General features: G+C 38.5%; 1 protein-coding gene across 5 annotated transcripts in view; it reads right to left on the reverse strand.

The window, feature by feature from the left end:
* ZNF385D (zinc finger protein 385D) overlaps positions 1–26,137 on the reverse strand; it is a 978,174-nt gene that overhangs the window by 75,399 nt on the left and 876,638 nt on the right. For 4 of the 5 annotated variants that reach the window (XM_021069745.2, XM_003132072.6, XM_021069747.2 and 1 more), the window contains one exon: positions 18,257–18,419. In XM_021069745.2, coding sequence (XP_020925404.1) covers positions 18,257–18,419 — 163 coding nt within the window. Of the gene's footprint in view, positions 1–7,227; positions 7,442–18,256; positions 18,420–26,137 lie in introns of those variants that run through there. The other variant, XM_084987220.1, reaches the window with a different exon arrangement.

The following is a 26,137-nucleotide window of genomic DNA, read 5'->3' on the forward strand; positions in this document are numbered from 1 at the left end:
CTTCTGACTTTCTACAGAAGAATTCAAATGTATTCCTTTGATGATTCTGACCTTCTGTCCATCCAATGTCTCAGCCCTTTAGAAACAGGACAGAAATGACAAGGAGACTGTTGTTGGAATAGATTTGGTTCCACTGGGCAGTTTGCTAAACTTAAGTCCTGGCTGTATTGTTAGGCCAGGATTTTTAGAGCATGAATAAATCTAGTCAGCTCCAGCTCTCTGGAAGGAAAGTTTCGCCATTTATTTGTTTAATCTCTCCAAAGCGGTCCAAAAGCATTACCTGGAGGTAAAACTTGGAATTGGATTTCTAGTCCCAAAGGACACCGTTGTTGCTGCTAGAGTCAGTCTAAAGCCCTAGCATGGAACAGGCGCATTTGCAGTTAGAGTCTATTAATAAACTGATGAAAGTTCACCAGTGAAAAGCTGAAGAATGCTATTTAATGCTCCCTTTTGCTTTTAATGGACTGAAACCTGTTAAAACAGTGCTAAATAATAAGGCAAATTTTTCTTGCAGTTGAAAGACAGGCAGGAAAACAGAGACACACACAAACACACATACACACACATTTGAGACATTAATTTCAATAGACTACCCCAAAAGCAGCTGGAATGGAGCGAAATCTAGAGTTCAGAGAGTCCTTGAAGCCCCAGAGAAAGGCTGGAGATGAAACTCGAGACGTTCTACTCAGACAGAACTTCCATGATTATATTATCAACTTTTCCTGGGGCTATTAAAGCAATGAAGCAAAAAATAGGCACATTTGGTGCACAGACAGAGAGAGAGCCAGGGACAGTGGAGGAAGGCTTAAAATGGCACAACAGATGTCTCGGGGCTTTCATACCAAGGTGCATGCTTAGAAGGGCCCTTTCGGGGGCTCTTACACAGAGAATGGCTTATTGAGCACAAAAATGAGAGAAGTTAAGGGAGGGAGTTTTAAAGACTTGCCTCATTCTTTAGCTTCCCAGATGGGCTGTTTCATCAATTTTTGGAGTCATGACGTCCAATCAACCAGCTGATGTAGTCATTTTGGAGAGATTTATGACTTTTGTGATACCTGTCCAGAGTCAACTTCACCAGTAAAACCTAGCTCTCCTTCCCCACCTGGGAACATCTGTCTGTCTGCCCCCTTCCCTTCTATGCTACAGGCTGCCCTTGGCTTGCAATGGCTTCCATACACTGGAGCTCCTGGTTGGGTCAAATACGGCCTCCCAGTCAAGGGGTATCTCATATTTCTGGTCATGGAGGCCCCTTCCTGATATCCTTCCCTGTTTGACTAGATTTGCATGGACAACCTTCCTCTGAAAACAGGAGGCTAGCCATTCATCTCATATATATTCCTAAATTCTTTTACTTGAACACATGGCTCTGGTGTTTTGAGCCTGCGATTTACTTGGGTTTAGCTCCTGCTTGCTTTCATCATCACCATCAATGTTTTCTTTCCATTATGGTCCCAATTTCTCCCCTGATCTCCAGATCTTGTTCTGCTTTTCCCATGGCTACTTTCAAACAGCATCGAGTAGAACAGACTAGAATAAAACACCACTGTGTCAGCCTCACTTTACAAAGATGGCCATAACAATAACTCCCATCTCCTGTGACCAGCTTACACTAAGCCGTTGTCATTCTGCCATCATTGGGGCCCATCTAGGCCCTCCCTCTCCTCTCCTCTTGGACCAGTATCAACCAACGGAGTAAGTTTAGCAAAAGGATATTGTGACTTTAGGGCCAGGTTATAAAAAGAAAGAGCCCTTCAGTCTGCCTGCCTTTGGGGGAAGCCAGATGCCAATCTGAGAGGAACCCAGGACATATGGAAAGGCTACACATAGGTGCTCTGTCAGACAGCCCCCAGCTGAGGCTCCTGCCAGATGGCAGCATCAATAACAGCCCGAGATGTGAGTGAGGAAGGCCTAGAGATGATTCTAGCAGAAGCTGCCATTTGACTGTAATGACATAGCAGATCCAAGCAAAAACTGCCTACTTAAGCTCAGAGTCATGAGACATTCATAACATAATACTACTAACATAATACCACTAAGATACTTGTAATCATGAGTGATACTGACAATAAACGGCTACCATTCTTTTTCTTTCACCACCACGTTTTGAGTGGTTTGTTTTGCACGCACAGACAGTTGGCAAAAATATTAAATAGCTGAATATTTGGAGGCATGTAGCCCAGGGATTTGCATAGTATAGCCCACGGGCCAAATCCAGCCTGCCGTATTTTTTAGTAGACAGAGTTTTATTGGAACACAGCACATATGCTCACATATTGTCAATGGCCACTTTCATGTAACAGAATCAGAGCTGAGTATCTGTGACCAAGATCACATGACCCGTAAAGGTTAATATACTTGATATGTTGACCGCTTACAGAAAAAGTTTGTTCAACGCTGACAGACAAATGGCTGACTTTTCCTTTTTTTTACTTACTTTCAGCAGTGAGTATTCACCATTTTACAACCTAATATACTTGTATCCTATCCAGCTATATAACATTTTATATTAACTTACATACCACAGGCAAAGCTAAACATATGCACTCAAACATTTGGGTAAAGCTTCTATTAAATTAAAACACACCACAGGGAGTTCCCTGGTGGCCTACTGGTTAAGGATTTGGCATTTTCACTGCTGTGCCTCCAATCACTGCTGTGGTATGGGTTCACTCCCTGGTCTAGAAACTTCTACATGCCTTACGTGCAGCTAAACAAACAAACAAACAAAAAACCACCATAGAGATCCTAAAGAGCCAGATATGTGGTTTTCACAATGCTAATGTTGGATTAGGTCTGAGTTGAGGTATCTCAAAATAATTCTGTGCATTGACCAAACCAGTAAGTAGGACTGGTTCTGGTTTTATTTTTCTTCCTGGAATAAGAAGATAACTGATAATACTGGCCACTCCTGCCTGGGCAGAAGTTTATAGCAGATGGGATTTTGATGAAGATAAAACAAAGACTCTCTCAGGTTTTTAAATAAAGGCAAATATTCTTAAAAACCAACATCTAAACTGAATTAATCTGATAACAAAGTACCCACAAACTGAATGGGCCTTCTTTATGGATTCTAAATGTGTTCTACCTGAAAAAAATCACTTTGCCAATCAAGTCCCACTTGGTCTCTCTCCTTCATTACACTTTACATTATAAAAAATTAAAATTAAACTTCTGCAAGATACAAGTCAAAAAAACCTATCTTATCCTCCTCCGTTAATTGCAAGTTTGATGAAAGATGTCACCTTTACCCTTCTGAATAAAGGGACCAATAGTGGACAGAAATACTCGATGAATTTGACAGCCATGACAAGTAAATTATTCTAGCACTATTCTAAGTACAGCTATCAGAACAGTGGTTTCTAACACAAAGACACATAATCTGGTTAAAATCTTGGATTACTGTGAAGTACGAAATTGGTTTTCACCTACTGTGTCACAAGTCTTTTTAAGATCCATTCATCTTTTAGGGTGATGACTACTTTTCCTGCTTCCTAGGACACAAAAGTTAACATGTACTAGTACCTGGGAATAACTAAAAGACAGATACTACATCAATAACATATTTTTCCAAAATATTTGGCAACCAAGAGATTTAAGAAATGTTTTTACACACAGGGATATAATTATGATTCCTGTCTCATTTCTGATAATCTTCTGCAAAGGAAATTCCTTAAAACGGGCTATTAACAACTTGGAAATGAATATGATGACATATTGAAAATTTAAAAACTATCTAAATAAAAACTACACTGTTTCTCCTGTTTAGGAAATTGCCAGCTTAATAAAGCAAACTATTTATGACCTTAAACTTTAAGCTACATTATCTTATTTTTAAATATCACTATATACTGATTTAAAAGGTCTTAATAATACAGGAAGAAGATTGCATCTGTGGGCCCTGAATCAATCCTCTCTGTTACTGGATTTTCAATTACCAAAAATACTGCACTAAATATCGCTTTAGTTGCCTGGAAGAATTAAAGTACTTTCCAAAGAGGAAATTCCTAGAAGATAATACACGTCCTGCCAGACCTTAATCCTATTGCTGTAGGTAATCTTGTGTTATCTTTATTTGATAATTTTGTATATTCATTTGGAAAAATTAACATCTGACTGCCAAAAAAAAAAAAAAAATCCAGACCTTTTTTTTTGGTCCTTTTTTGGGGGGTGGGGGGCTGCATCCATGGCATGTAGAAGTTTCTGTGTCAGGGATCAAACCTGAGCCACAGCAGTGACCCAAGCCACTATAGTGACAGCACCAGATCCTTAACCCACTGCACAGTGCACCACAAGAGAACTCCTCCTTTTGTATTTAAGGCCTGAATTCTGGTCTTCCAGAGAATTATGGATTGTCTAGATAGCATCACAAAATCAGCAGAGACAGGAAAACCAAGGTTGAGATGGTTTCATCTGCAGCTTCTAAATTAACTACCATACACTTTACACAGAGAGATCAAAAATATTACTTTCTAATATAAAAGAAGCTTTTTCTGTCTGGCAAAATAATAAAAATAACACCACAATTTTCATTAAAAAAAAAAAAAATGGAGATCAACAAAAAGTCCTGGGGAGTTCCTGTTGTGGCTTAGTGGTTAACGAACCTGACTAGTATCCATGAGGACATGAGTTCGATTCCTGGTCTCACTCAGTGAGTTAAGGATCCGGTGTTGCTGTGCTGTGGTGTAGGTCATAGACGCGGCTCGGATCCTGCGTTGCTATGGCTGTGGTGCAGGCTGGCGGCTACAGCTCCGATTCATCCCCTAGCGTGAGCACCTCCATATGCTGCAGGTGAGGCCCTAAAAAGACAAAAAACAAACCAAAAAACCCCAAAAAGCTTTGGCCCTTACTTTATCTTCTCTTAGCAGCCTCCATGCAGGTAAAATCCAATAAAGAAGGGACAAACTTAAATGGGCAGATACACACATCACAATCTTTTAACAGGTCCAAGGTCTGATAGGCAAAGAGAAGTATTTCAGCAGCACTCTTAGGACTGTTAGAGGGTTTTGCAAAATAAGAGGAACTGTCCTGGGTAACTTAACAATATCAAGTAGCAAAGTAGCACTGGGAACTATGTCTAGTCACTTATGATGGAGCCTGATAATGTGAGAAAAAAGAATGTATACATGTATATGTAACTGGGTCACCATGCTGTACTGTAGAAAAAAAAACTGTATTGGGGAAATAATAATAAAATTTTTTTTAATTAAAAAAAATTAAAACAACACACAAACAAACCAATATCAAGGTGAAATCAAGTAGCAACCCAAACAGGGGTAGTGCTAGCAAGGACCAAGTTCAGGATTAGGGACTTAGCTGCTTAGGAAGAAATAACAAGGCTGAAGGAATCAGAACTCAGTTCAAATCCTAGCTCTACCTCTTACAAATGTGTTGACCTCCGTCAAGTTATTCCACTCAGAACCTGGTTTCTTTTTTATTTCTCTTTTCTTTTTTTTCTGTCTTTTGTCTTTTGAGGGCTGCACTCACGGCATATGGAGGTTCCCAGGCTATGGGTCGAATCGGAGCTACAGCTGCTGGCCTATACCACAGCTCACAGCAACGCCAGATCCTTAACCTGCTGAGGGAGGCCAGGGATTGAACCCGCAACCTCATGGTTCCTAGTCGGATTCGTGTCTGCTGCACCACGACAGGAACTCCAGAACCTGGCTTCTTTATCTGCAATTTAAGACCTAGATTCTCCCATAAACTTCACTAGCCTCAAGCATAGAATTTTAGCCTTTTTAGTTCCTCAACATTGGCTGTACTTTATTTATTTACTTAAAAAATTTAAAAAATGCATTAGTTTCAGGTGTACAGCAAAGTGAATCAGTTATATATACACATATATCCATTCCTTTTCAGATTCTTTTCCCATATAAGTTATTACACAGTATTGAGTGGATTTCCCTGTGCTTCATTTTATCTTGTTACCTATTTCATATATAGTAGTGTGTATCAATCTCAACCCACTAATTTATCCACCCACCCCCCCGTTCGGCAAAGAATACATACAGATGGTCAAAAAAGCACATGAAAAGATGCTCAATATGGCAATCCATCTTACAACCTAAAAGTAGAGTCAAAGACTTCTGGGACCCTTTAAAACTATTTAGAGCCCCTTAGCAGAAAAAATTAGTGTTGAGAACAAAGTAAGGAATGGAAGCAATGGAATCTGAGGCAGAGAGCCTGCTAGAGAACAATCTGGAATTGGGCAGAGTCATTTGAAAGGATGTGGCAGAAGGGCACAGCAAGAGGAAGGGGTTCATTTTAAAATGTTTTGAAAACTTTAATCTAAATTAGGATATTAAAAAGGGGGCATAAGAAAGGTAGACAAAAAGGCATGGATTAGTGGCGAGGCTGAAGTGTCAAGGATGGACCAATTTTGGAACAGAAGCATTAGATTATCCCACTGGTAACCATGTTAATTTCAAAATCTTTGACTCTGCTTCTGTTCTTTGAGTTCATTTGTATCAATGTTCTATTAGATACCACATATTAGTGATTCCCATATGGAGAACAGTATGGAGGTTCCTTACAAAACTAAGCATAGGACTACCATATGACCCAGCAAGCCCACTCCTACCCAGAAAAAAACTTTAATTTGAAAAGATACATGCTCTCTAATACTCAGAGCAGCACTATATACAGAAGCAATCTAAGTGTCTATCATCAGAGGAATGGATAAAGATGTTTTAGCCTTTGGTTCTTGTCCCTTCACTAAAAAGGGTCTATGAGAGGACAGGAGCAAATACTGAGGACACCCTAAATGTTTAAATGAAACATTTCATCTAAGGAATTATTTTAGGAATTACACACCCTTGACATTAAGTTCAGCACATGGTTAGTAATATCTGTTAACGTCTACCTCCCCTCCATGAAAGGGTCACTCCAATTGCTCTGGAATTTCATTGCCCTATATCTATTTTCTCCTGACTAATCATCACCTACCCTGGGTTATATTTTGGGTTTATTTTTTATTTCCAAAGAACTGAAGACACCCTGTGGGTAGAATCCTTATTCTGTACCTTACTTTTCATCTCTGCAGTATCTTATATATTGCAAAAGTACTTGCAGAGGAATGAGTGAATGCGAATGAACAGATGGATACAAGAGTTCCACACTCAGAGGCTCACATCTCTGACCAGTTCATAGAAGGATGGGAAAGGTTTTATTTTGCATCAGTTCTACTTCCTGGGCAGCGTGTAAAAAAGGATTTTTTTTTTCCTGGTTTTACTTAATTCTACTAAAGAGTTGGCAAGGAAACAGAAAGCTGGGCAAAAAATAAAACAAGGTCCAAATGGGTAAGTATCATGACTGCTACACATTCTGCATCTTGACCTTCATCTTGGAGCTTGGCCAGGCAGCCACTGTTCGTCTGAGGGTGATTGACTTGAACAATCACATAAGTGTAAAATGTAGTCAAGGCTGCCCGTAAACTGAGTCACTGCAAAAGGAAAGCAAAGAAGAACACTGTCGTGAGGCAAAGACTCTACCCCATGGAGTTAAATATGCTCTCTGTCCCCAAATTAAACTCAATACCAGTGACACAACTTGGTTAGTACATCGTCACTCATTCTAACTCAATACAGCTTTTTAAAATGTTCTTAACTCTCATTAGAAACAGAAGTAGCAGAGTAATTTAATGATGAATCTGAATGCAATTATGATAATTAAAATAGCAACTTAATTTTATGCCATCTCTGGGAAACGCTCAACTCAGGGGCTGTACATTCAAGTTCTGAGTTGCACTGGTTAATATTTTTGATTTGTATTATAAAGTAGTTCAAATAGAGTTCAATCAGTAAAATGTATTGACTATATGCATTGAAATTGTGACCATACATTCTGGGATTTTGTTCATTTTTATTGTTATAAGAACTCTTAGGATGCTAGTCCTGAAAATAAAATGAATACATCATTGTCTATTGATAGTTCTAATGTAAAACTGCTAGTGGTTGGGAAAAAGACGTATGGGATAAAGGTGTATATGCTCCATCAAGGAGGTGAATTTTTTTTTTTTTTTTGTCTTTTTGCCATTTCTTGGGCCACTCCCGTGGCATATGGAGGTTCCCAGACTAGGGGTCTAATCGGAGCTGTAGCTGCCAGGCTATGCCAGAGCCACAGCAACATGGGATCCGAGCCGCGTCTGCGACCTACACCACAGCTCACGGCAACGCTGGATTGTTAACCCACCGAGCAAGGGCAGAGATAGAACCCGCAACCTCATGGTTCCTATTGGATTCGTTAACCATTGCACCACGACAGGAACTCCAAGGAGGTGAAAATTTGATGGGGTTGCCAAGTAAGAAGATACATAATTTCAAAAGGTGCTTGGACAGAGCTTACAAAGAAGCCTGGAAGTGGGACTCAGGCAGGTAAAGAACGTGAATCTATTTGTACACTTTGTGTACATCCATGCAAGTGTCATTCGCACACAGCATGTGCATCCTCTGTGTATCGTTATGGGATGCCATATAAGAGAAGACTTTTCCTAGCAAAGAATGTCTATCCCTTGCTCTGAGTCCTCTGGTGATTTTGTCAGACTGGAGCTCAGGAGAGATGTGGAGGGATGCCAGAAACAGAGGGTCAGTGCCGCCCCTCTCCAATCCTGATGCCATGTTTAAGATTGGAATTCATAGAACATAAGTGCAGTGGCAATTTTTACTGTAAATATCTCAGTTTGTGTTTTACTAAGAATTCAGTAGAAGCTTTATGTCTCCTGACTACAAGAAATGTGCCCTGGGCTCTTAACATGTTTTGTTTCAAATTTGTTTCATGTTTATTACCATGGGAGAGCAAACCCTTCCACTTTGGAGACAAAGTTCTATAATGGTCCAAGTGTTTTTTACAGGTACATATTTCATGTTCTGTTGTATTTAATCACTGTTGAGCTTTTTTGTTAGTGGTAAGAGTCTAACATTAAGGATTATTATTTTGCGGTTGAAATATTTTATCATTATATAAACTTACGTCTACTCAATTCCTAAGAATACAAAAATAGTGAGGGGAAAAAAAACTTTCATTAGTTAAGAAAACACACACAAATGCATACATCGACACAGATGTTTCCAGAAGTGTGACAGCTGTAGACAAAGCCACTGGGAGTTTTAATTTAATTTTTAAAATTCATCCAGATGTCTGGTATTGCATGGATACTGGTTAGGTGTTTTAGCTTGTCATTTATTTTACAGATTTGATCTTTCTGGTAAAGGAAGAAAGTCACATACATGGAGTGTATACAGACAGATACACACACACACACACACACACACACAAACACACACATTCTCTCTCTCTCTCTCGCAAGTCAGGGCTCCTGTTGCTTCAAGCCATAACATAAATTATATACCAGTTTGTCAATTTAGTCTTAATTTCCCTCCTGTCTTGCACATCATACCCCAGCCACTGACCATGGACAGATGACAGGTCCTTTAGGACATTTTGGCTCTCATTGCTTCACTCATTCATTATGTGTAGGAAGACAACATGCTCCTGTCCATATGAATTTTTTTGGTGAAATTCTCTGATTCAAGGAGTGGGTTGATGCAATGCAGCTGGGGCTATACTTTTATCCACAAAATCCCATTCATCTTGATTTCTTCATGCACAAAAAGAACTGGACAGAATATTTTTTTGTGATTTCCACATCACCCCTAATGTACAATTTATCATCACTGCTTCATATACAAAGACTCAGGAACCACAACATTCAAATAAGTGTTAGGAGGGTTTTTTCCCCCTCTCCTTTCTGAATTTTCCTTCTCTTTTTAAATCTCTCTAGAGATCTGCCACCAGCACACTCTGCTGGCACTTATCACACATCTTGAGAAGGGAACACTTAATAAAGTCTCCTTCCTTGACCAATCTGAAGCATGTCATGAGCCAGCACTATGAAAAGAAAAAAAAAAAAAAAAAAAAAAAACACTTAAGGCCTCAATGGTATCACAATGGTGCTTCAACTCCTGTGCCAAGATGCTTGCAATGAGTCCTTTGTTGCAGTACGGACTGTCCGCAGGAGTCTTTGTTGGGGAGAATGCAGAAGAGAAAGACCCTGAAAGCCAACATAGTTTCTTTCTACTCCTCCAAGGAGGGCATTTGTACATCACTACACTGGATCTCTAAGTGCTGATAGAAATGTGTCCTTTTTCAAACAACTTCGTATTATCTATGAAAGGTCAGCAGAGCTGCGGAGTCATAAGCCACAAAAGCATGAGTTTCTCTTCTTGAAGAAAATGTACAGTGCTGATTATGAAGTCCTGGTGTAGTGAGGTATTTCAGGAATAGTTATTAAGACAGACTCTTTGCATATAAATAAATGTGTGTAAAATACTTATATAATAAGATATCATACAATATATGCGATTCTAATATATAATGGAATATATTATATGATATCTTATATATATATCTTGTATATTATATACACAAGTGTATAACACAATTTCAAAGATGCATGGCTTTTTGATGTCAAGCTCATCTTGTACTTTGATATAATTTTCAACTTTTGGGACCTTTGTTGGAAGCTTTTGTCAAGAAAAACAAACTTCTCCTATCTTTCCTATGAAAACAGAAACAAAGCTAATTCCCACTTGTCCTCCACTGAAAACAGTATGTCTATTTTGTAATGACAATGGACTGTTTGTTTCTTTTTCTACCCTTCTTTCTAGGTCACCATTCTCATGATTTTGCTTCTACCTACAAGGAAAGGAGAAAAAGCGTGTGCCTAGCTTTGGCTGGCACTGGGCTTGATGTAAACAGCTTGCTTAAGAGGCTGAAGGTCAGGAAAGGAGACCTCAGACTCTGTGACCTTGTAATACTGTCTGACTTTCCCAAAGAGGCTGTGTTTCCTAATGTCTTTGTTTGTAGTCACTGGCTCTCATTTTACATTGGGTATTTTCTTTATCATTAGAAAAGTCTCCATTATTCTTAATTACAAACGATTTGGATTCTAGTAAACATTTAAAATCAATTATTAATCCAGAATAAATAAATTCTCCTTTGCATTCACAGATCTTTTCAACAATAGATGCAAAAGTATTTCACCCTTGGCACCTCTGAGACAAGTGAGTACAACATCTCTGGATTATAATTTTGAATTTTTTGAAGAAAAAGTGAGGGGAAGATAGATACAGAGGATACTGAATCATAAGGGTGAAAAGTGCAAATTTAAATTGTAATATAGCAGCTTTATCTAACGAATATATTTGCAATTCACTGACACTTGATAAAAAGAATTATGTAATAGAACCAGGGAGAAATGGTCTCAGGTCTTACCAAGTAGATGACTAAGGTAAATCTGCACTCTCAATAAGCTAATTAACTCCTGATTGATTGTCACTGAAGGGACATTAGAAATGTCAAGTGTTCTTTTATCCGTGCAACTGGAGAAGCTCATATAAGACAAACAAACAACAAACAGACATCAGGGGTTAGACTTGATGACCTTTATGAAAACCTGCAACTCTGAAATTTAACGAGCAATATCGCAGAATTCCTTGGATTAAGAACTGTTGCTCTTTCACAGAACCAGCCATTTACAAATTTAAAAAGTCTAAAGGTTTGCTTTGCTTTAATTCAAGAACAAAAACACAAAACTGACTGTGGGTTTTACAACTACTTATAAAAGGCACAGGCTGGGTGTTTGGGATTGGCATATGCACACTGAGATACACAGAATAATTGGCCAATGGGGACCTACTATATAGCACAGAGAATACTACCCAATATTCTGTGATAATCTATGCAGGAAAAGAATCTGAAAGAGAGCAGATCTGTGTACTTGTATAACTGAATTGCTTTGTTGTAAAGCAGAAATTATCACAACATTGTAAATCAACACTACTTCAATAAAACTTTAAAAAACGAAAAAATAAAATTAAAAAAGCACTCTGTAAAGCAAAAATAAAAAGATTATGCAAGAATCTATTCTAAACGAGCATGTCATCTAGCAATGGGAAAAGCTAAAGACATAAAATTCATCTTTGAGCAAGAATAGATTAGCGTAGTTAGGAAGGTATGAATTCTTATGGGACTTCATAGGCAGGAGGAAGAAGAAAAAAATGATATTTCTTTAACAGAGAAACTGAGAAGAACTGTAAAGAAACAAAGATGAGGGGTGGGGGTAAACAGATCATGTCTGTACTGGTGAATATTATTGTAGGTGAGCTACAAAAGAACTATTTGGAAAGGTAGGTTGTTAAACCACGGGGGGACATGGGTTCAGGATAAAGGTACATGGAAGGTTTCTGAGCAGGTTAGTGCTGTGAATTTTGCACTGTCTGGAATAAACGCAAGTAGAATGAAGGATATGGTTGTCAAGGGGCCAGAATGGAGGGAGTTGACTTGCGTGGAGGCTAGGGCAATTGTAAGGGTAAGACAGAGACCCCTGAGGCCAGGAGATGGGGAGAAACCATGTCTGAAAGAGTGAAAGATGTTTTCTGGGAATGTGAGGGGAATGGCTCCCCACAACTGAATAGATAATGTGGACTGAAACAGGGAGAAGAGGCTGAGACAACTAGAAGGTGTCAGGTTCATGAGCTGCAGGACAGGAAATAAAACTTGAAAGATTGAGTGGAGGGAAGGTTGGGGATGGTAGTCAAAGTTAGGCTTATTTTATTTTGTTTTATTTTGAAACCACCGAGGTGCTGACAAACCATCCAAATAAGTGACCAATAAGCCATAAAAATCAGGTCAGATTTTAGGAGAAGAATGAGGTGAGATGTGGAATGCGAAGACTCTAACACAGGGATTGTGGAAGCCCTAACGGGATGTGGTCTTTTACTGCTCACTAATATCTGCTCCCCTTCCCTGAAGGAGATTTCCTGCCCCTTATAATCAGGTTTGACCAGGTGACTCACCAATGAAAGTGAGAGAAAAATTATATGTCACTTCCATTAAAAAGCTTTAAAGCCTATTGCACGGGTGCATCCCTTAAGAGACAAAAAGACCCCCCCAACCCAAAAAACAAAGACAAAAAAAAAAAAGCCTTGAAGTTTATTGATTCACGCCCTTATTTTTCCCTTTTCCGTAGAATTGGTAATGTCCAGCTAGTGACTGCTTCATTAGCCTGGCCCTGTAATTAAATTAAAATGGGGGAAAAAAAATCCCACTTCTATGTAGTATATGAGAGAGATAATTAGCGCTATGAAAGTCGCCACCACAAGTTGGCAGTTATTTATTACTGTAGTATAACCTAACCTAACCTGACTTACAAAGTTGTCCAGAAAGGGAAACTGAAGAAAGACCAGAGGATAACTTTGCACAAGACTTAATCCAACAATTGTGAATTTGTCATTTCACAGAAGAAAAACGTCAACTAAGTTGTATTTGCCAAGTTATTTTAAGCATAATTTCTTAATTTTTGCTGTAACTTTTTCTGTATTAAAAAAATCTGCATTTAAAAAAATGAAGGGAGGGATAAATTTGTAGCTTGGGATTAACAGATACACACTACTATATATAAAATAGCTACTGTATAGCACAAGGAGCTAGGTTCAATGTCTTGGAATAACCTATAATGAAAAAGAATCTGAAAAAAAATATATATATACATGTAATAGTCTTTGGAATGGATTAGCAATGAGATCCTGCTGTGCAGCACTGGGAGCTATGTCTAGTCACTTACGATGGAGCATAATAATGTGAGAAAAAAGAATGTATACATGTATGTGTAACTGGGTCACCATGCTGTACAGTAGGAAAAAAATGTATTGGGGAAATAACAATTGATTACTATTAAAAAAAATATATATATATATATATATACACATGTATATATGAATCACTTTGCTATATACCTGAAACTAACACAACATTGTAAATCAACTATATTTCACTTAAAAAAAAAAACTCAAAAAAACCTTGCTAGGTCAAACAAAATTATTCTAGTCACCTTTGGAAATATTTGCCCCATGAAATTTTCTGTACCGAGTAGCAATCACCCAACTATATCAACAATTTTGAGTGTTCAAAATATTTTGAAAAACATTACTTAAGCCTGTAAACTGTTCTTTGAGTAAATTAAACAATCTAAAACTCTTCATAAAATTGTAAGAACTAAAATTATGTACTAATGTTAGGGAGTGACTTTTTGCCTCTTGACAGGGCAGTGGGGCTTTCTGGGAGCAGCTGGTGGTTGATCACTGAATGTCATCTATTGCTCACCACTCTAGCATGCAGACTAAAGGGAAAAGAATTTCAAGATCATGAAGTTAATAACTAACTGCTTTGCCCATGGGTCAGGCAGACATATTTGTTAGCCTAGGGCAGCAATTAAAACCTCTAATATATGATTTAGGGATTTAAAAGGAATCGTTTGTCTAAACTGTCTTTTTATAAGTAGATTTGCAATAATTTTTTAAATGAGTATTCTATTTCTTATATTTTAAAGAATCTCAGGAAAACCTCCAAAACAATGTTTAAATTCAAGTCCTCACCACTTTTTGCTTTTATTTTCTTTTAACTATTGTTGTTCAACCTTCTCTTAAGGTTCTTATCTACCAAGTCATTGTAAACTCAATATTTTTAAAGGCAATTAGCATTATATATATATATATGCATATATGTATGTAGAATTCTTATTAAGAATGACTTGGTAAAATTAGTAACAGTGATTCTATGTATCTATACGTTTACGCATGGATAAGTCCACAAATCACAAAACAACTTTGGGCATTACAATTTTTTATTTTTTATATTATGTATTATATTATTTATATTATATATTATTATTTTTATATATTATACTATATTTTTTATTTTTTTATCATTTTTTATTATTAAAAAAGACAATCTTCTCTCTCTCTCCTTCTGTCTCCAAGTATGTAACTCTTTTAAGAAATTAGCTCAGGAGTTCCCATCATGGCGCAGCAGAAAACAAACCCAACTAGGAACCATGAGGTTACGGGTTTGATCCCTGGCCTCGCTCAGTGGGTTAAGGATCTGGCGTTGCCGTGAGCTGTGGTGTAGGTCGCAGACGTGGCTCAGATACCCTGTTGCTGTGGCTGTGGTGTGGGCCGTTGCCAACAGCTCCGATTAAACCCCTAGCCTGGGAGCCTCCGCATGCCATGGGTGCAGCCCTAAAAAGACAAAAGAAAAAAAACAAGAAACAAAAAAGAAACTAGCTCAGAAGTTCCCATCATGGCTTAGTGGAAAAAATCTGACTAGCATCCATGAGGACGCAGGTTCGATCCCTGGCCTCTCTCACTAGATTAAGGATCCATCATCGCTGCGGCTGTGGCATAGGCCAGAGACTATAGCTGCTCTGCAGCTCCAATTTGGCACCTAGCCTGGGAACCTCCATATGCCATGGGTGCGACCCTAAAACGACAAACAAAAAAGAAAAGAAAGAAAGAAACTAGCTTAGACAACAATATAAATCAACTACACTTCAATGAAAATTAAAAAAGAAAGAAAGAAAGAAAGAAAGAAAGAAAGAAAGAAAGAAAGAAAGAAAGAAAGAAAGAAAGAAAGAAAGAAAAAGGAAAGAAACTAGCTCAGAGACCCAATCCTGTTTTCAGAGCTGTACTCATTCCTAATCAGTATATGAGGACACAGGCCATAATAAAAAGGACAAGTGATGCTTTAAGAAAACTCCAATTTGTTAGCATAGGTATCTCTGATTTATACTGAAATACAAATGGGATAAAAGACTATGACATTTTCGGAGCTTTCTTGGGCTACTTCTCATAGGTAGGTTTGCAGAAATCTTTTAAGGATAGAATCTGACTTAGGTGCGCTGGAATCCTAAGTTTTTCAACCTGTACGACCCGCGTCTTTGTGGGTACAGGTCCCACAGATCAGGGAGGCCTTTCCAGAGTCCCATGACTTCCTTCCTTTGGCTTTAGGATATTTGTTCTAATGTTGCAGACTTTATTCTCCCTCCGTCCTTCTGGAATTTTCTCTAGCTCCAGCTAGACAGGGCACTTTAGCATTTCAACACCATTCCAACCAGTAGGTGAGTCTGGCACCTCCCTGGGAGCTGTCTCTTTTATGGAGGCTCCCTTCCACAGCTCAAGACCAACTCACTTCCATTCATCCCCCAAGAGGAAAGAGCCTTGACGACTGATCTCCTTTCCACTCCAGTTTCTTAGGCAAGGGTGGAGGTGTGTATTCCTAACTCATTTATGTAACAGAGATGACACTCAGGGAGCCTTTCTTTAAGCCCAGTTAGCAGCTCTGCCAACCATGTACATACATATTTTCAAATGATGTACATTCTCCATGTAAAGGGGACTTTTTTTTTTTTTTTTTTTTTTTTTTTTTTTTTTTGCATTTTAAAGAGAAGTCAAGGTAAACCAAATAGCCAGTATTGAAAAAAAAAAAGTCTAGGAGTAGAAATGTTGAGAACGAGCAAGAACTTTACATCAAACTCATCTCTTTATATAAAACCCTTTTGGTCAAATTCACTTCTTTATTCTTCCTACCTACTATCTTTTTGCAAGTCTAACAGGTATCATGAGTACGGCTTTAGGGATCCCAACTTGTGCCCCAAAATCTAGGAGCAAAAATTATACTCACTTGCTTCATTACTGCTAATCCCCTTATAGCCCCCACCCCCAAATTAAGTAGTAAATTTTCAAATAACGTAGAAAACAGTAACGTTTTCCCCACAAGGTTTTACATCTAAATCAATAAGATGGTAAAATTCTGCTCTTGCTCTGGATACCAAAGAAACAAAAATGACAAGGTTTTTTTTTTTCCCCCCTTCATAAGTTGTGACATAAAATTGGATGAATCAGAGAATCAAAGGGGTGAGAGAAAGTGCAGCCAGCATAGGTTTTCCATGGTACCTACACCATGTCAGACCAGGTGCCAGGGTACCAAGGTGACAGAGCACTCAGTCTCAGAGCGTATGTAGGGTTCCTGGGTACCAATACAGGGTTTCACACCTACCAATGATACCCAGATGCAATAAGCACATATAGTGTGCTGTGGGAACTCAGAGAGAATATTGTTATCCCTCACAGATGCACATGGGAGCAAGCATCTCTCCAGACCCTTTGAGGATTAGGTGTATGTCTCATGGGTGTACCCTGTGTAATAAAGTTGCTATTTATTTATTTATCATCTTTTTAGGGCCTCACTCACGGCATATGGAGGTTCCCAGGGTAGGGGTCCAATCAGAGCTACAGCTGATGGCCTATGCCACAGCCACAGCAACGCTGGATCCGAGCTGCCTCTGTGACCTACACCACAGCTCATGGCAATGCTGGATCCTTAACCCACTAAGCGAGGCCATGGATGGAACCCACATCCTCGTGGATACTATTCGGGTTCATTAACCACTGAGCCACAACGGGAACTCCAAGTTGCTTTAATCTGTTGTATTGGTTCACTGTTGATTTTATAGCTTCATCAGTCATGGCCAGAAGAGCCTTTCCTAGTTAAGACATTGCCATTGATGATAACATAAATGTTTCCTGACCATTGCTATTTGCAGGGACTGGAAAACTACTGACATGGACCAGGCGTTGCCTTCTCAGAAAGTGAGTGATTCAAGGTACATCCGTGAATCGCACAGGATTCCCTTTTCTGGAAGTCTAGAGGACTGGTGGTCTCATATTTTATAAGTGCCAGCTTAGGCAAATCCCACTGGCTTCCCTTGCTGTGAATAAACTGGGTTTTTTTACGGGACTATCCCAAGGGACCATTCAGAGGCCATTATTTCACCGTGAAGACTCTGTTAAAAAGAATAACTGGTCTCAATAACACTTACCTGCTCATGCAGAGGGAAGGTTACCCAGTCATAACAAGCCCAGATTCACAGAGCCACCACTTCGAACAATGCAATGTTTGGGATTTATGAGATTAAGACCTGTCAGTAATAATGCCCTTATGGGGGCCTTCTCAATGCATTTGGCATACTCTGCTGTGGACTCGTAGGTAAATCAAATCTGCCATGCCATTATAGGGAAAGGTGCTGCATACAAGATGTAAACAATATACACTGCAAAAGGTTCACTTCTCCAAAAAGGTGATTGGGGACAGGGCTTCACATGTCTTTCTGACGCCTGTATTCCTCTGAAACAGCCACAGGACTGTTTCAGATGCAAAATCTACAATGTTACTGGTGATGCCCTCCATCTCTCCAGGGTAGTGGAAAAATGAGGGGGCAGCATTTACCATTCCACAGAAAGATGGATCGAGCATGAATTGAGGTGGCAGGAACATCCGTAACAGACAGAGTTAGACACGTGAAGAAGCCCCCAAACCACAAGAATGCGGACCGACAACAACACAACAGAGATCGTGGCTTAACCTGTTTTGTCAGAGCTGGTATTGATGGTATTGGTAGTGATGGAGGTGAAGGTAGTCTTTGCGCTGTCCTTGGCAGTGACAGATTTCTGCTTATTTTTCATGGCTTCCAGTGCTTTGAGCTTCTTGGCATGTTTCGTGCCTTTGTAGTGGGCCGCGGCCTGGCTCTACAAAGGAGAACAAAATGAACCATGCAATCAGGCTCATTTCTAAACTGGCATTCTCTGTATTACTGCAAATACAGACTCCCTTTCAATAATAGGTACCGTTCAAGCTAATCCTGGCCGTGGCCAAACAGTGGGGTTCTATTTAGAATGTTGCTACAGGGAGCAACGGGAATCAAGTTCTAAAGCCTCTGCTTGAAAGGAGGAAATATTCCATGGCTTCTCTTAAGAGGAATGTCGTTGAACACGAACCCATCAACAACATTTTTTTAAATTTTTTGGTGGAGTGGGAAAAAAAAAAGAATGTACAACTGTGTTGCCTTTGTTCTGTCACTTAAGATGCTGGGCTCCCAAAGATTTACAAGGGCCCTAGGAAAGAGTAGCTCTCACCTTCTTGGCTTGGGAACTGTGTTTTCTCCTTACAATGTGTCTTATTAACACAGGACCCGACAGTGTCTACCAGGAAAAGTTCACGGATAACGAGGGAAGTAGGTACCCCAGAGACTGAGATGGAAGCGTGAGAGTTCAAAAGCAAACGTACTACCTATGTCCAAATGGAGTCCACGGAAGCTGAGCAATTTCATAACTCTTTCTTGCTCCTTGCTTCCCGCAGAGGGTAGTCTGAGAAGTTCAAGGTAGGGCCGTTCTTTCAACACATGGGTCTTTTGTGCCCTGATCCATTGCCAGAAAGATCCAGTGGGTTTTGACTACTTAATGGGCCAGTGAAATTCTTTTGCCTGTGCCTTCTGAGATTTTTATAATAGTAATATGCATTTTCCCAAGTTTCTATTTTCTTAACACTATTTTTTTTTTTTTTTGGTACTGGAGAGACACAATTGATTGAGATAGAAACTCATCTTAAAGAGATATATATTTGTTAATATTAATTTATTGGGGGGACGCCTTTGCGGTTAGGGTAAGGTGGAAGTGGGCAGGGACAGTCTTAGATCAGAAGGTTTTCCAGCTCGAAACCTTTAAAATTGTCACCTCACAAGGAAAAATATCTCAGTGGGGGACTAAGTCTGTGTTGTATCTATATATTACTTCCTATGACTTAAACTTCATGTTCCATTTTGTCCAAAAAATAAGAGTCACATTGTCCTCTTCATCACAGTAGCTGTGGTAGGTAGGATGTTGTAGTATAATATTCTTTTGTAAATAGATCAAAAAATAATCCACACCTTTATTTGCATCATTCGGACAAGTATCCTCAAAGGACTAGGTACCCTTATTGAAAGAACACTGGACAAGGAAACTGTATATTAGAAACAGTTTGAACAGAGAGGACATTCATGCATCAGTTTTCCAACAACACGTAACATCAAAGGACATCATGTGAGTCAAAATGTGAAGTTAAGACTTGCTTTCGTTAAGAGAGGAATCAGTGATGGATTAGGTTCGTTGGATTCTACATGGAAAATGCTACTTTGATGGACAGAGTTGTGTTTCTTTTTTTCCCCGTCTAGTTCTCCTTTCTTATAAAGCAAATCCTTTGGATATATCTTTCGAGGGCAAGATGCTATATTCAATTACATCCACAATATACAGTTAGCCATCTTCTCTAGGCAGTTAGTTATGTACTTTCTCACTCCTATTCCTGGTATAGAAGTGACTTCTTTACACATCATATGTATTATAATATAGGGTTTCCACGAACAGTGCTATTCCCACATATACCTACAAAATGTACATCTTAATGCACATGTTAAGGTTCCTAGCACATCTGTATTTCTCAGTGGTATTTCAAATCAGAGAAGACTTCATTTAAATACACCGTATGTATTAAAAACACCATATGACCAGGTGAAGAATCCTGCAAGTTAAGAGAGTACCTACATACAACAAACAAACAAAAAACCTCTGCACAAACATAGCTAAGCCAGGGCTTCCAGCAAGTGAAATGGCTCAGGAGGTTGTGGGGAGAAAGGGGTGATCAAACTAGCAGCGGCTAGTACATCTGGTAGGTTCCCAGTTGAGACACCTGGTATATTAAAAAAGCAAAACAAAACAAGACGAAATGCATACTCACTTGTTCCATGAATAATAGTCTCAAAGAACTCTGATAGTTATTATGTAATTTTTTAAAATCTACTATAAAAAAAGGCAACTGAGTCTCCCACAAATTTGAAAAAAAAAACTGAATGGTAGGAAGATCCAAAATGCTATGGAAAGACCACAACATAGAATTTCAGGGAACTTAAGGAGTTTGGGGGGGCTGATGGTGGTCGAGGGGAGCAATGTGATGTCATGGTGAAGGGTATGGATGCGCTGAGGGTGGAAGTGGGTACACAAGTTAGAGACTAAATGTAGACAGGTAACCCCTTCTGGACATTTAACATTTTCTTTATCACTGACCTTCATGTTTGTAGAATTTACTGGACTGCTCTTGGGTTATATTAGTATTAATTTTTCTGTCTGTATATATTGACCCCACATGTCTTGGCTCACCTTGATACAGGTGGGTTGCACAAAGGTGTATAAAAAAAGGAAGCCCAGCCACCTCTTCTTACCCCGTTAAGCCACTTCACTCGGCAAGATAGATTTTTCAGCCACACACAACCTTTCTGTGACGGTAGACAAAGCTGCAGCCTAAGAAGGAATCCTACTGGGAGTTGTTTATTTTTTATTTTTTATTTTTCTTAAGGGCCCATTTGTGGCATATGGAGGTTCCTAAGCTAGGGGTCAAATTGGAGCTGCAGCTTACGCCACAGCCACAGATCTGAGCCACATCTGCAACTTACACAACAGTTTGCAGCAACACCAGATCTTTAACCCACTGAGTGAGGTCAGGGATTGAATCCGCATCCTTACAGACACTATGTGGGATTCTTAACCTGCTGAGACACAATGGGAACTCCAGAAGATTTTTTCAAAAGCAGCAGTTGGCCAGAGCTGTCTCTTTAGGCCTCCTCTGCTTTTCCTTAGGGCAGAGAGATGCTGGGTGTGTGTAGTACACCATTTTCCTTCTGAGGCTATTGCCTATAATTTATTTAGTTCATCTATGAGTCAAGTCATCCCCAGAAACCTGGGAACCATCCAACATAAGCAAACAATTCATTATCACAGGAATGATTTCAAGATTAAATAAGTATGAGTATAGTTATTTAAATACTTCATTACAACACAAGTCAGAATTCTGTTTTAAAACTTAAAGCGAATGAGGTGATCCAAGTACACAGGAAAGTAAGCAGACCAAGAAACACTGGTTTCAACAAGTTACTTTTAGATCAGCTGTGGAGTATTCTGCATTGGGTAACAAAAAGCACGACTACCGACCTTGAACTAGCACATGACACCATGAAATCTAACAAGTGTCATCTCAGAGGCAAATGCTGACATTAAAGATAGGCACACACATTCCTTCAGAGTGGATTCACGCCACTTTAAATGTCATCGCCACATCTCAGTCATCAGTAGCCAGCCAGACTTTTCAATCTTCAAATTTTGTCTTCAGCATTTCAAAGAGGCTTCCAACTTATATGCAACTGAAGTTCCAATGCAGATAAAAATAATTGTTAAATGGCTAACTTTTGGGAGAGGCATTTTTATCATTTTGAAACACATGAACACATACACACACATTTATTATACTTATCTAAGTAACAGGCTTCCATATAAATCACTGTTATTCTGTGAAACTGCGAATCTATTGTTCATGGGTCATTTCATTCCATTAGCACCAATAGTTTGTACAATTTTGCTCTCCACGTCTTGCATAAGATGTTTCAATATGCTTTTTTTGAAAAACTAGGAAGTTTAATATAAGTATACATACCTGAATACTATAATTAGTTAATTTTCACGAACGCATGTGATTTCAAAAAGAACAAGGTGGTCTTGGTTAGTTTCTGATTTTTAATTTACCATATTAATTTTTCATTGAAGTAAAATGACCATTATCCTATTAAAATGTAACATCAGAAAAATAAAGAGTGGTTATTAAAAAATTTACCACCCTCTTGGGGAAGAGAAGAGATAATACTTGAACAGGGAACTCTTTTTTTTTTTTTTTTAAGAAAATTATCTGGTTTCAAAATTTTAGCTTAGATTGAATTTATCTTTGTAAAGTTGCTTTTATGTTGCATACATTCTTTCAAATATAATTCTGAGGCAGTGTGCACAGGTTCCGCCTTTTGTAACTGAGCAGGACCCTTTGAGGATTTCTTGGTGTGGGCCTTTCCCCAATATCCTCTGCTTTAGCTCCTGTATCTTAGCTTAGCTCATGTATCTTTGTTGGAGGTTTACAGGAACATCATGACCTGACCTCTGTGGGCAGCTACAAAAACAAAGGATTTTTGCAGCAACCAACCATGCTCCTTCCTCACTTTGCCTTTAAAAACGCTTTGCAATTTTGGTTCAGGGAGTTTGGGATATTTTGGGGGCATGAGCCACTTGTCTCCTTGCATGGCCATGCAATAAACCTTTTTCTGCTACAAACTCCGATATTTTGATTTGCTTTGGCCACACGTGAATGGGGCACATGGACTTTCACTAACAATTTGGTCTGAGACCAGTATGCATTGTAAGCAGTCAGTGGGTTGTTAAATATTTTGAGTATCACTTCTGTATATACTAATAGAATGTTTCTAAGGTTTCTAATTATTCTATCTCAATGTGTTTATTATCAACTCTCAGTTCCATTTAACACTCATATAGAGCATTAGTTCTCAAAGTGTGGTTCCCAGATTGGTAGTAGTAGTAGCAGCAGCAGCAGGTAGCTTATTAGAAATGCAGGGAATTGTACCCAAAATATTGCCATAACCTATAATGGAATATAATTAGAAAAAAAAACCCACTATGTATGCCATACAACTGAAACTAACACAGTATTATAAATTAACTATACTTCAATTTTAAAAAGAGAAGTAAGACTTTACTACAGCTAAAACATGAAAGCAACCTAAATGCCCATCAACAGAGGAATAGATAAAGAAGATGTGGGATGGGTATGGATATATATATCCAAGTGTATATATATATATATATATATCCAAGTGTGTGTGTGTGTGTATATATATATATCCAAGTATGTGTGTATATACATATCCAAGTGTGTGTGTGTTTATATATATATACATATATATATATACTTAAAGGAATATTACTCAGCCATTAAAAAGTGTGAATTAATGCCAGTTGCAGCAACATGGATGGACAGAGATCATCATACTAAGTGAAGTAAGTCGGACAAAGAAAGACAAATATCATATGAGATCTCTAATATGTGGAATCTAAAAAAAAAAAAATGATACAAAAGAATTTATTTACAAAACAGAAACAGACTCAAAGATTTTGGAACCAAATTTATGGTTACCAAAGGGGAAATGTTGGGGGGAGGGATAAATTAGGAGGGTGGGATTAACATATACACACTACTATATATAAAATGAACAACAAAGACCTAGTATATAGCATGGGGAACTCTATTCAATACTCTATAAAAACTTTTATGGGGAAAGGGTCTGAAAAGTAATGGATATAAGTATAACTGATTCATTTTTTTTGTATGCCTGAAACTAACACAACATTGTAAGTCAACTAATATTCCAATGAAATTGAATTAAAAAATAAAAATAAAATAAAAAGAGCAGTAAGATGATATTTAGAGAACTTGGTGGGGAGGAGGAAAGGAATACAAATTATCACCTTCTATCCCAGACCCACTGAATCAGAAATTATGAATATGAGGCTCAGCAATCTGTGTTTTACAAGCTCTCCAGGTGCTTCTGAAGCATAAAGTTTCAGAATCTCTCATCTTAAATATCAGGGTGTTTTCTCCAAATATGGCCTCTTCTTATACAAGCAGTCAAAGTTTAGGTTGTTAAAGGTTCTCTATAGTCGTCTGAGAATATATGTCTAAATGTGAGCAATGTGTATTACCGAAGAGAAACAATCAGAGATTTCTTTCCTTAAAAACAAGTCATTAAAAGAAGCAAAAAATAACTCAGATAACTTATGTAATTGGAGAACCTCTATTCCAGAGGGATGAATGCTAAATAGCAGATCAACCTTGAAAATCTTTGAAAGTCCACTTAAGAGTTTTCCAAGTCCTTGTGATTTTTCTCTTGCTACATTTTACCTTTTTTCTCCAAGCTAATTATTGTTGCAGCGTGACCCTCTAACTCCATTATTTTTACCTCTATGTTGAATGCTTTGCTGGGATCAATTTGGGGGGGCTTAGGGGAGGGAATCTCCAGCTCTTAAAAAAATAACCAAAAGCAAAGCCCTCTGTTATAACTCTTAAAACCCCACTATAAAAATATCTAATTCACTATTTTATTTGTATTAACTGATTTAGTGTTAGCCATAGCTAAGTTCTTTCTTTATGTACTTAAGGCTCTTTTATTGAAGGAAACTCCTAGCCAGCAGGCCAATAAAAACCATCCTAGTGAGCCACAGGAGTGCCTTTTCTGTTATACAACTTAATAAAATATTTGAAGAAGAAATTTAAAGACAGAATAGGTCATTGTTATACATTTTCCTTTTGCTGTGAAGACATGTAAATTCTCTTTCACAATGAGGAGAATGACGTGATACAGATATTTTTATTCTTTGGTTAAACGCCCCATAAAGAATATTTAATAATTTATTTTACATTGTGATTGTGTAGTTAACATGGAGGTAGATGACTACATTATGAATAAACATGAAAATTCACTTGCATCGAGCCCAAAGTAAAAAACATGATTCAATTAAAGAGTGTTCTCTCTGAGCGCCAATGATTGATGCCTTACTTTAAATGTGTTCCTGTCATCTGTACTCTTCAATAGAGAAATGAATAGTAACTGCCACAGGAATAGAGAAACAGGGAAAGAAAAGATAATACCGCTAGAGTCAAGTCATTTTTATACATTACCACTAGTCGCTTAAAAAAATTCTAAATAAACAGAGAGAAAAAGAAGAGAGGCGTGTCACAATTTCTCAGATAAATCAAGTAACTGATTTCATTAGCAAAGAAAATACCTTGTCACAAAGTACTTACGTGATAAGGAAAAAATATTCTAAATGGGCTCACTTTTGTTTTTCAAAGCTTCTCAACTCATCTAGAAACTTGATTTTTAAACATTAAGTACTTAAAATGTTTTCAAGCATCTAATGCAAATGATAAAACAGCAGTTATTTGAGTGAGAGAGGCTAATTTGAGAGTCTTCGCCTAGCTCCTGTTGTGAAACACTGTACTTGTATATCTGGAATACAAACAGCTGACTCTCTGACCTCAAGGGTGGGCTTCTGATTGGGGGACACTGGCTGACAGTGGGCTTTGGAAGCTGGTACTCCTAATCTAATTAGGCCAACAGGAACACGTGGTTCTGGGGAAGTCTGCTCAGTATTGAGGGGAGTATTTTGTAAAACACAGACCTTAAATGAGTCTTCCCTCTAGTGATACGATCCGACATTTCTTGTATGGAACTGAGAGAAATCAGAAAAACCACCATGGCTCATGACTCAACCAGCGTACAGTGTCCCTACACCATGTCCACAGCTGAGCACTTCATTCAGGGTGTGACAGTCAAGAAGCAGTGGGAAGTGTGGGAGGAATTAGAAATGTTGAATCTAACCATGTCTGAGGGTCAGGCTGTCAAAAGCGTTGGTATCAGAAGCAGAGAAAAGCTTTTTTGCTTTCCTGGTGCGACCTGTATGCTTTCTCTAAATAATCTGCAACCTCCCCTTTCGACCGCCCCACCTCCCTGGCCACCTCAGTCACAATGTCTGCTCTCTCG

The sequence above is a fragment of the Sus scrofa genome, chromosome 13, assembly GCF_054392235.1.
Source record: "Sus scrofa isolate SSC_HxYL_T2T_F1_AM1 chromosome 13, Sscrofa_HxYL_maternal_Yorkshire_Landrace_v2.0, whole genome shotgun sequence".
Lineage (NCBI taxonomy): Eukaryota > Metazoa > Chordata > Mammalia > Artiodactyla > Suidae > Sus > Sus scrofa.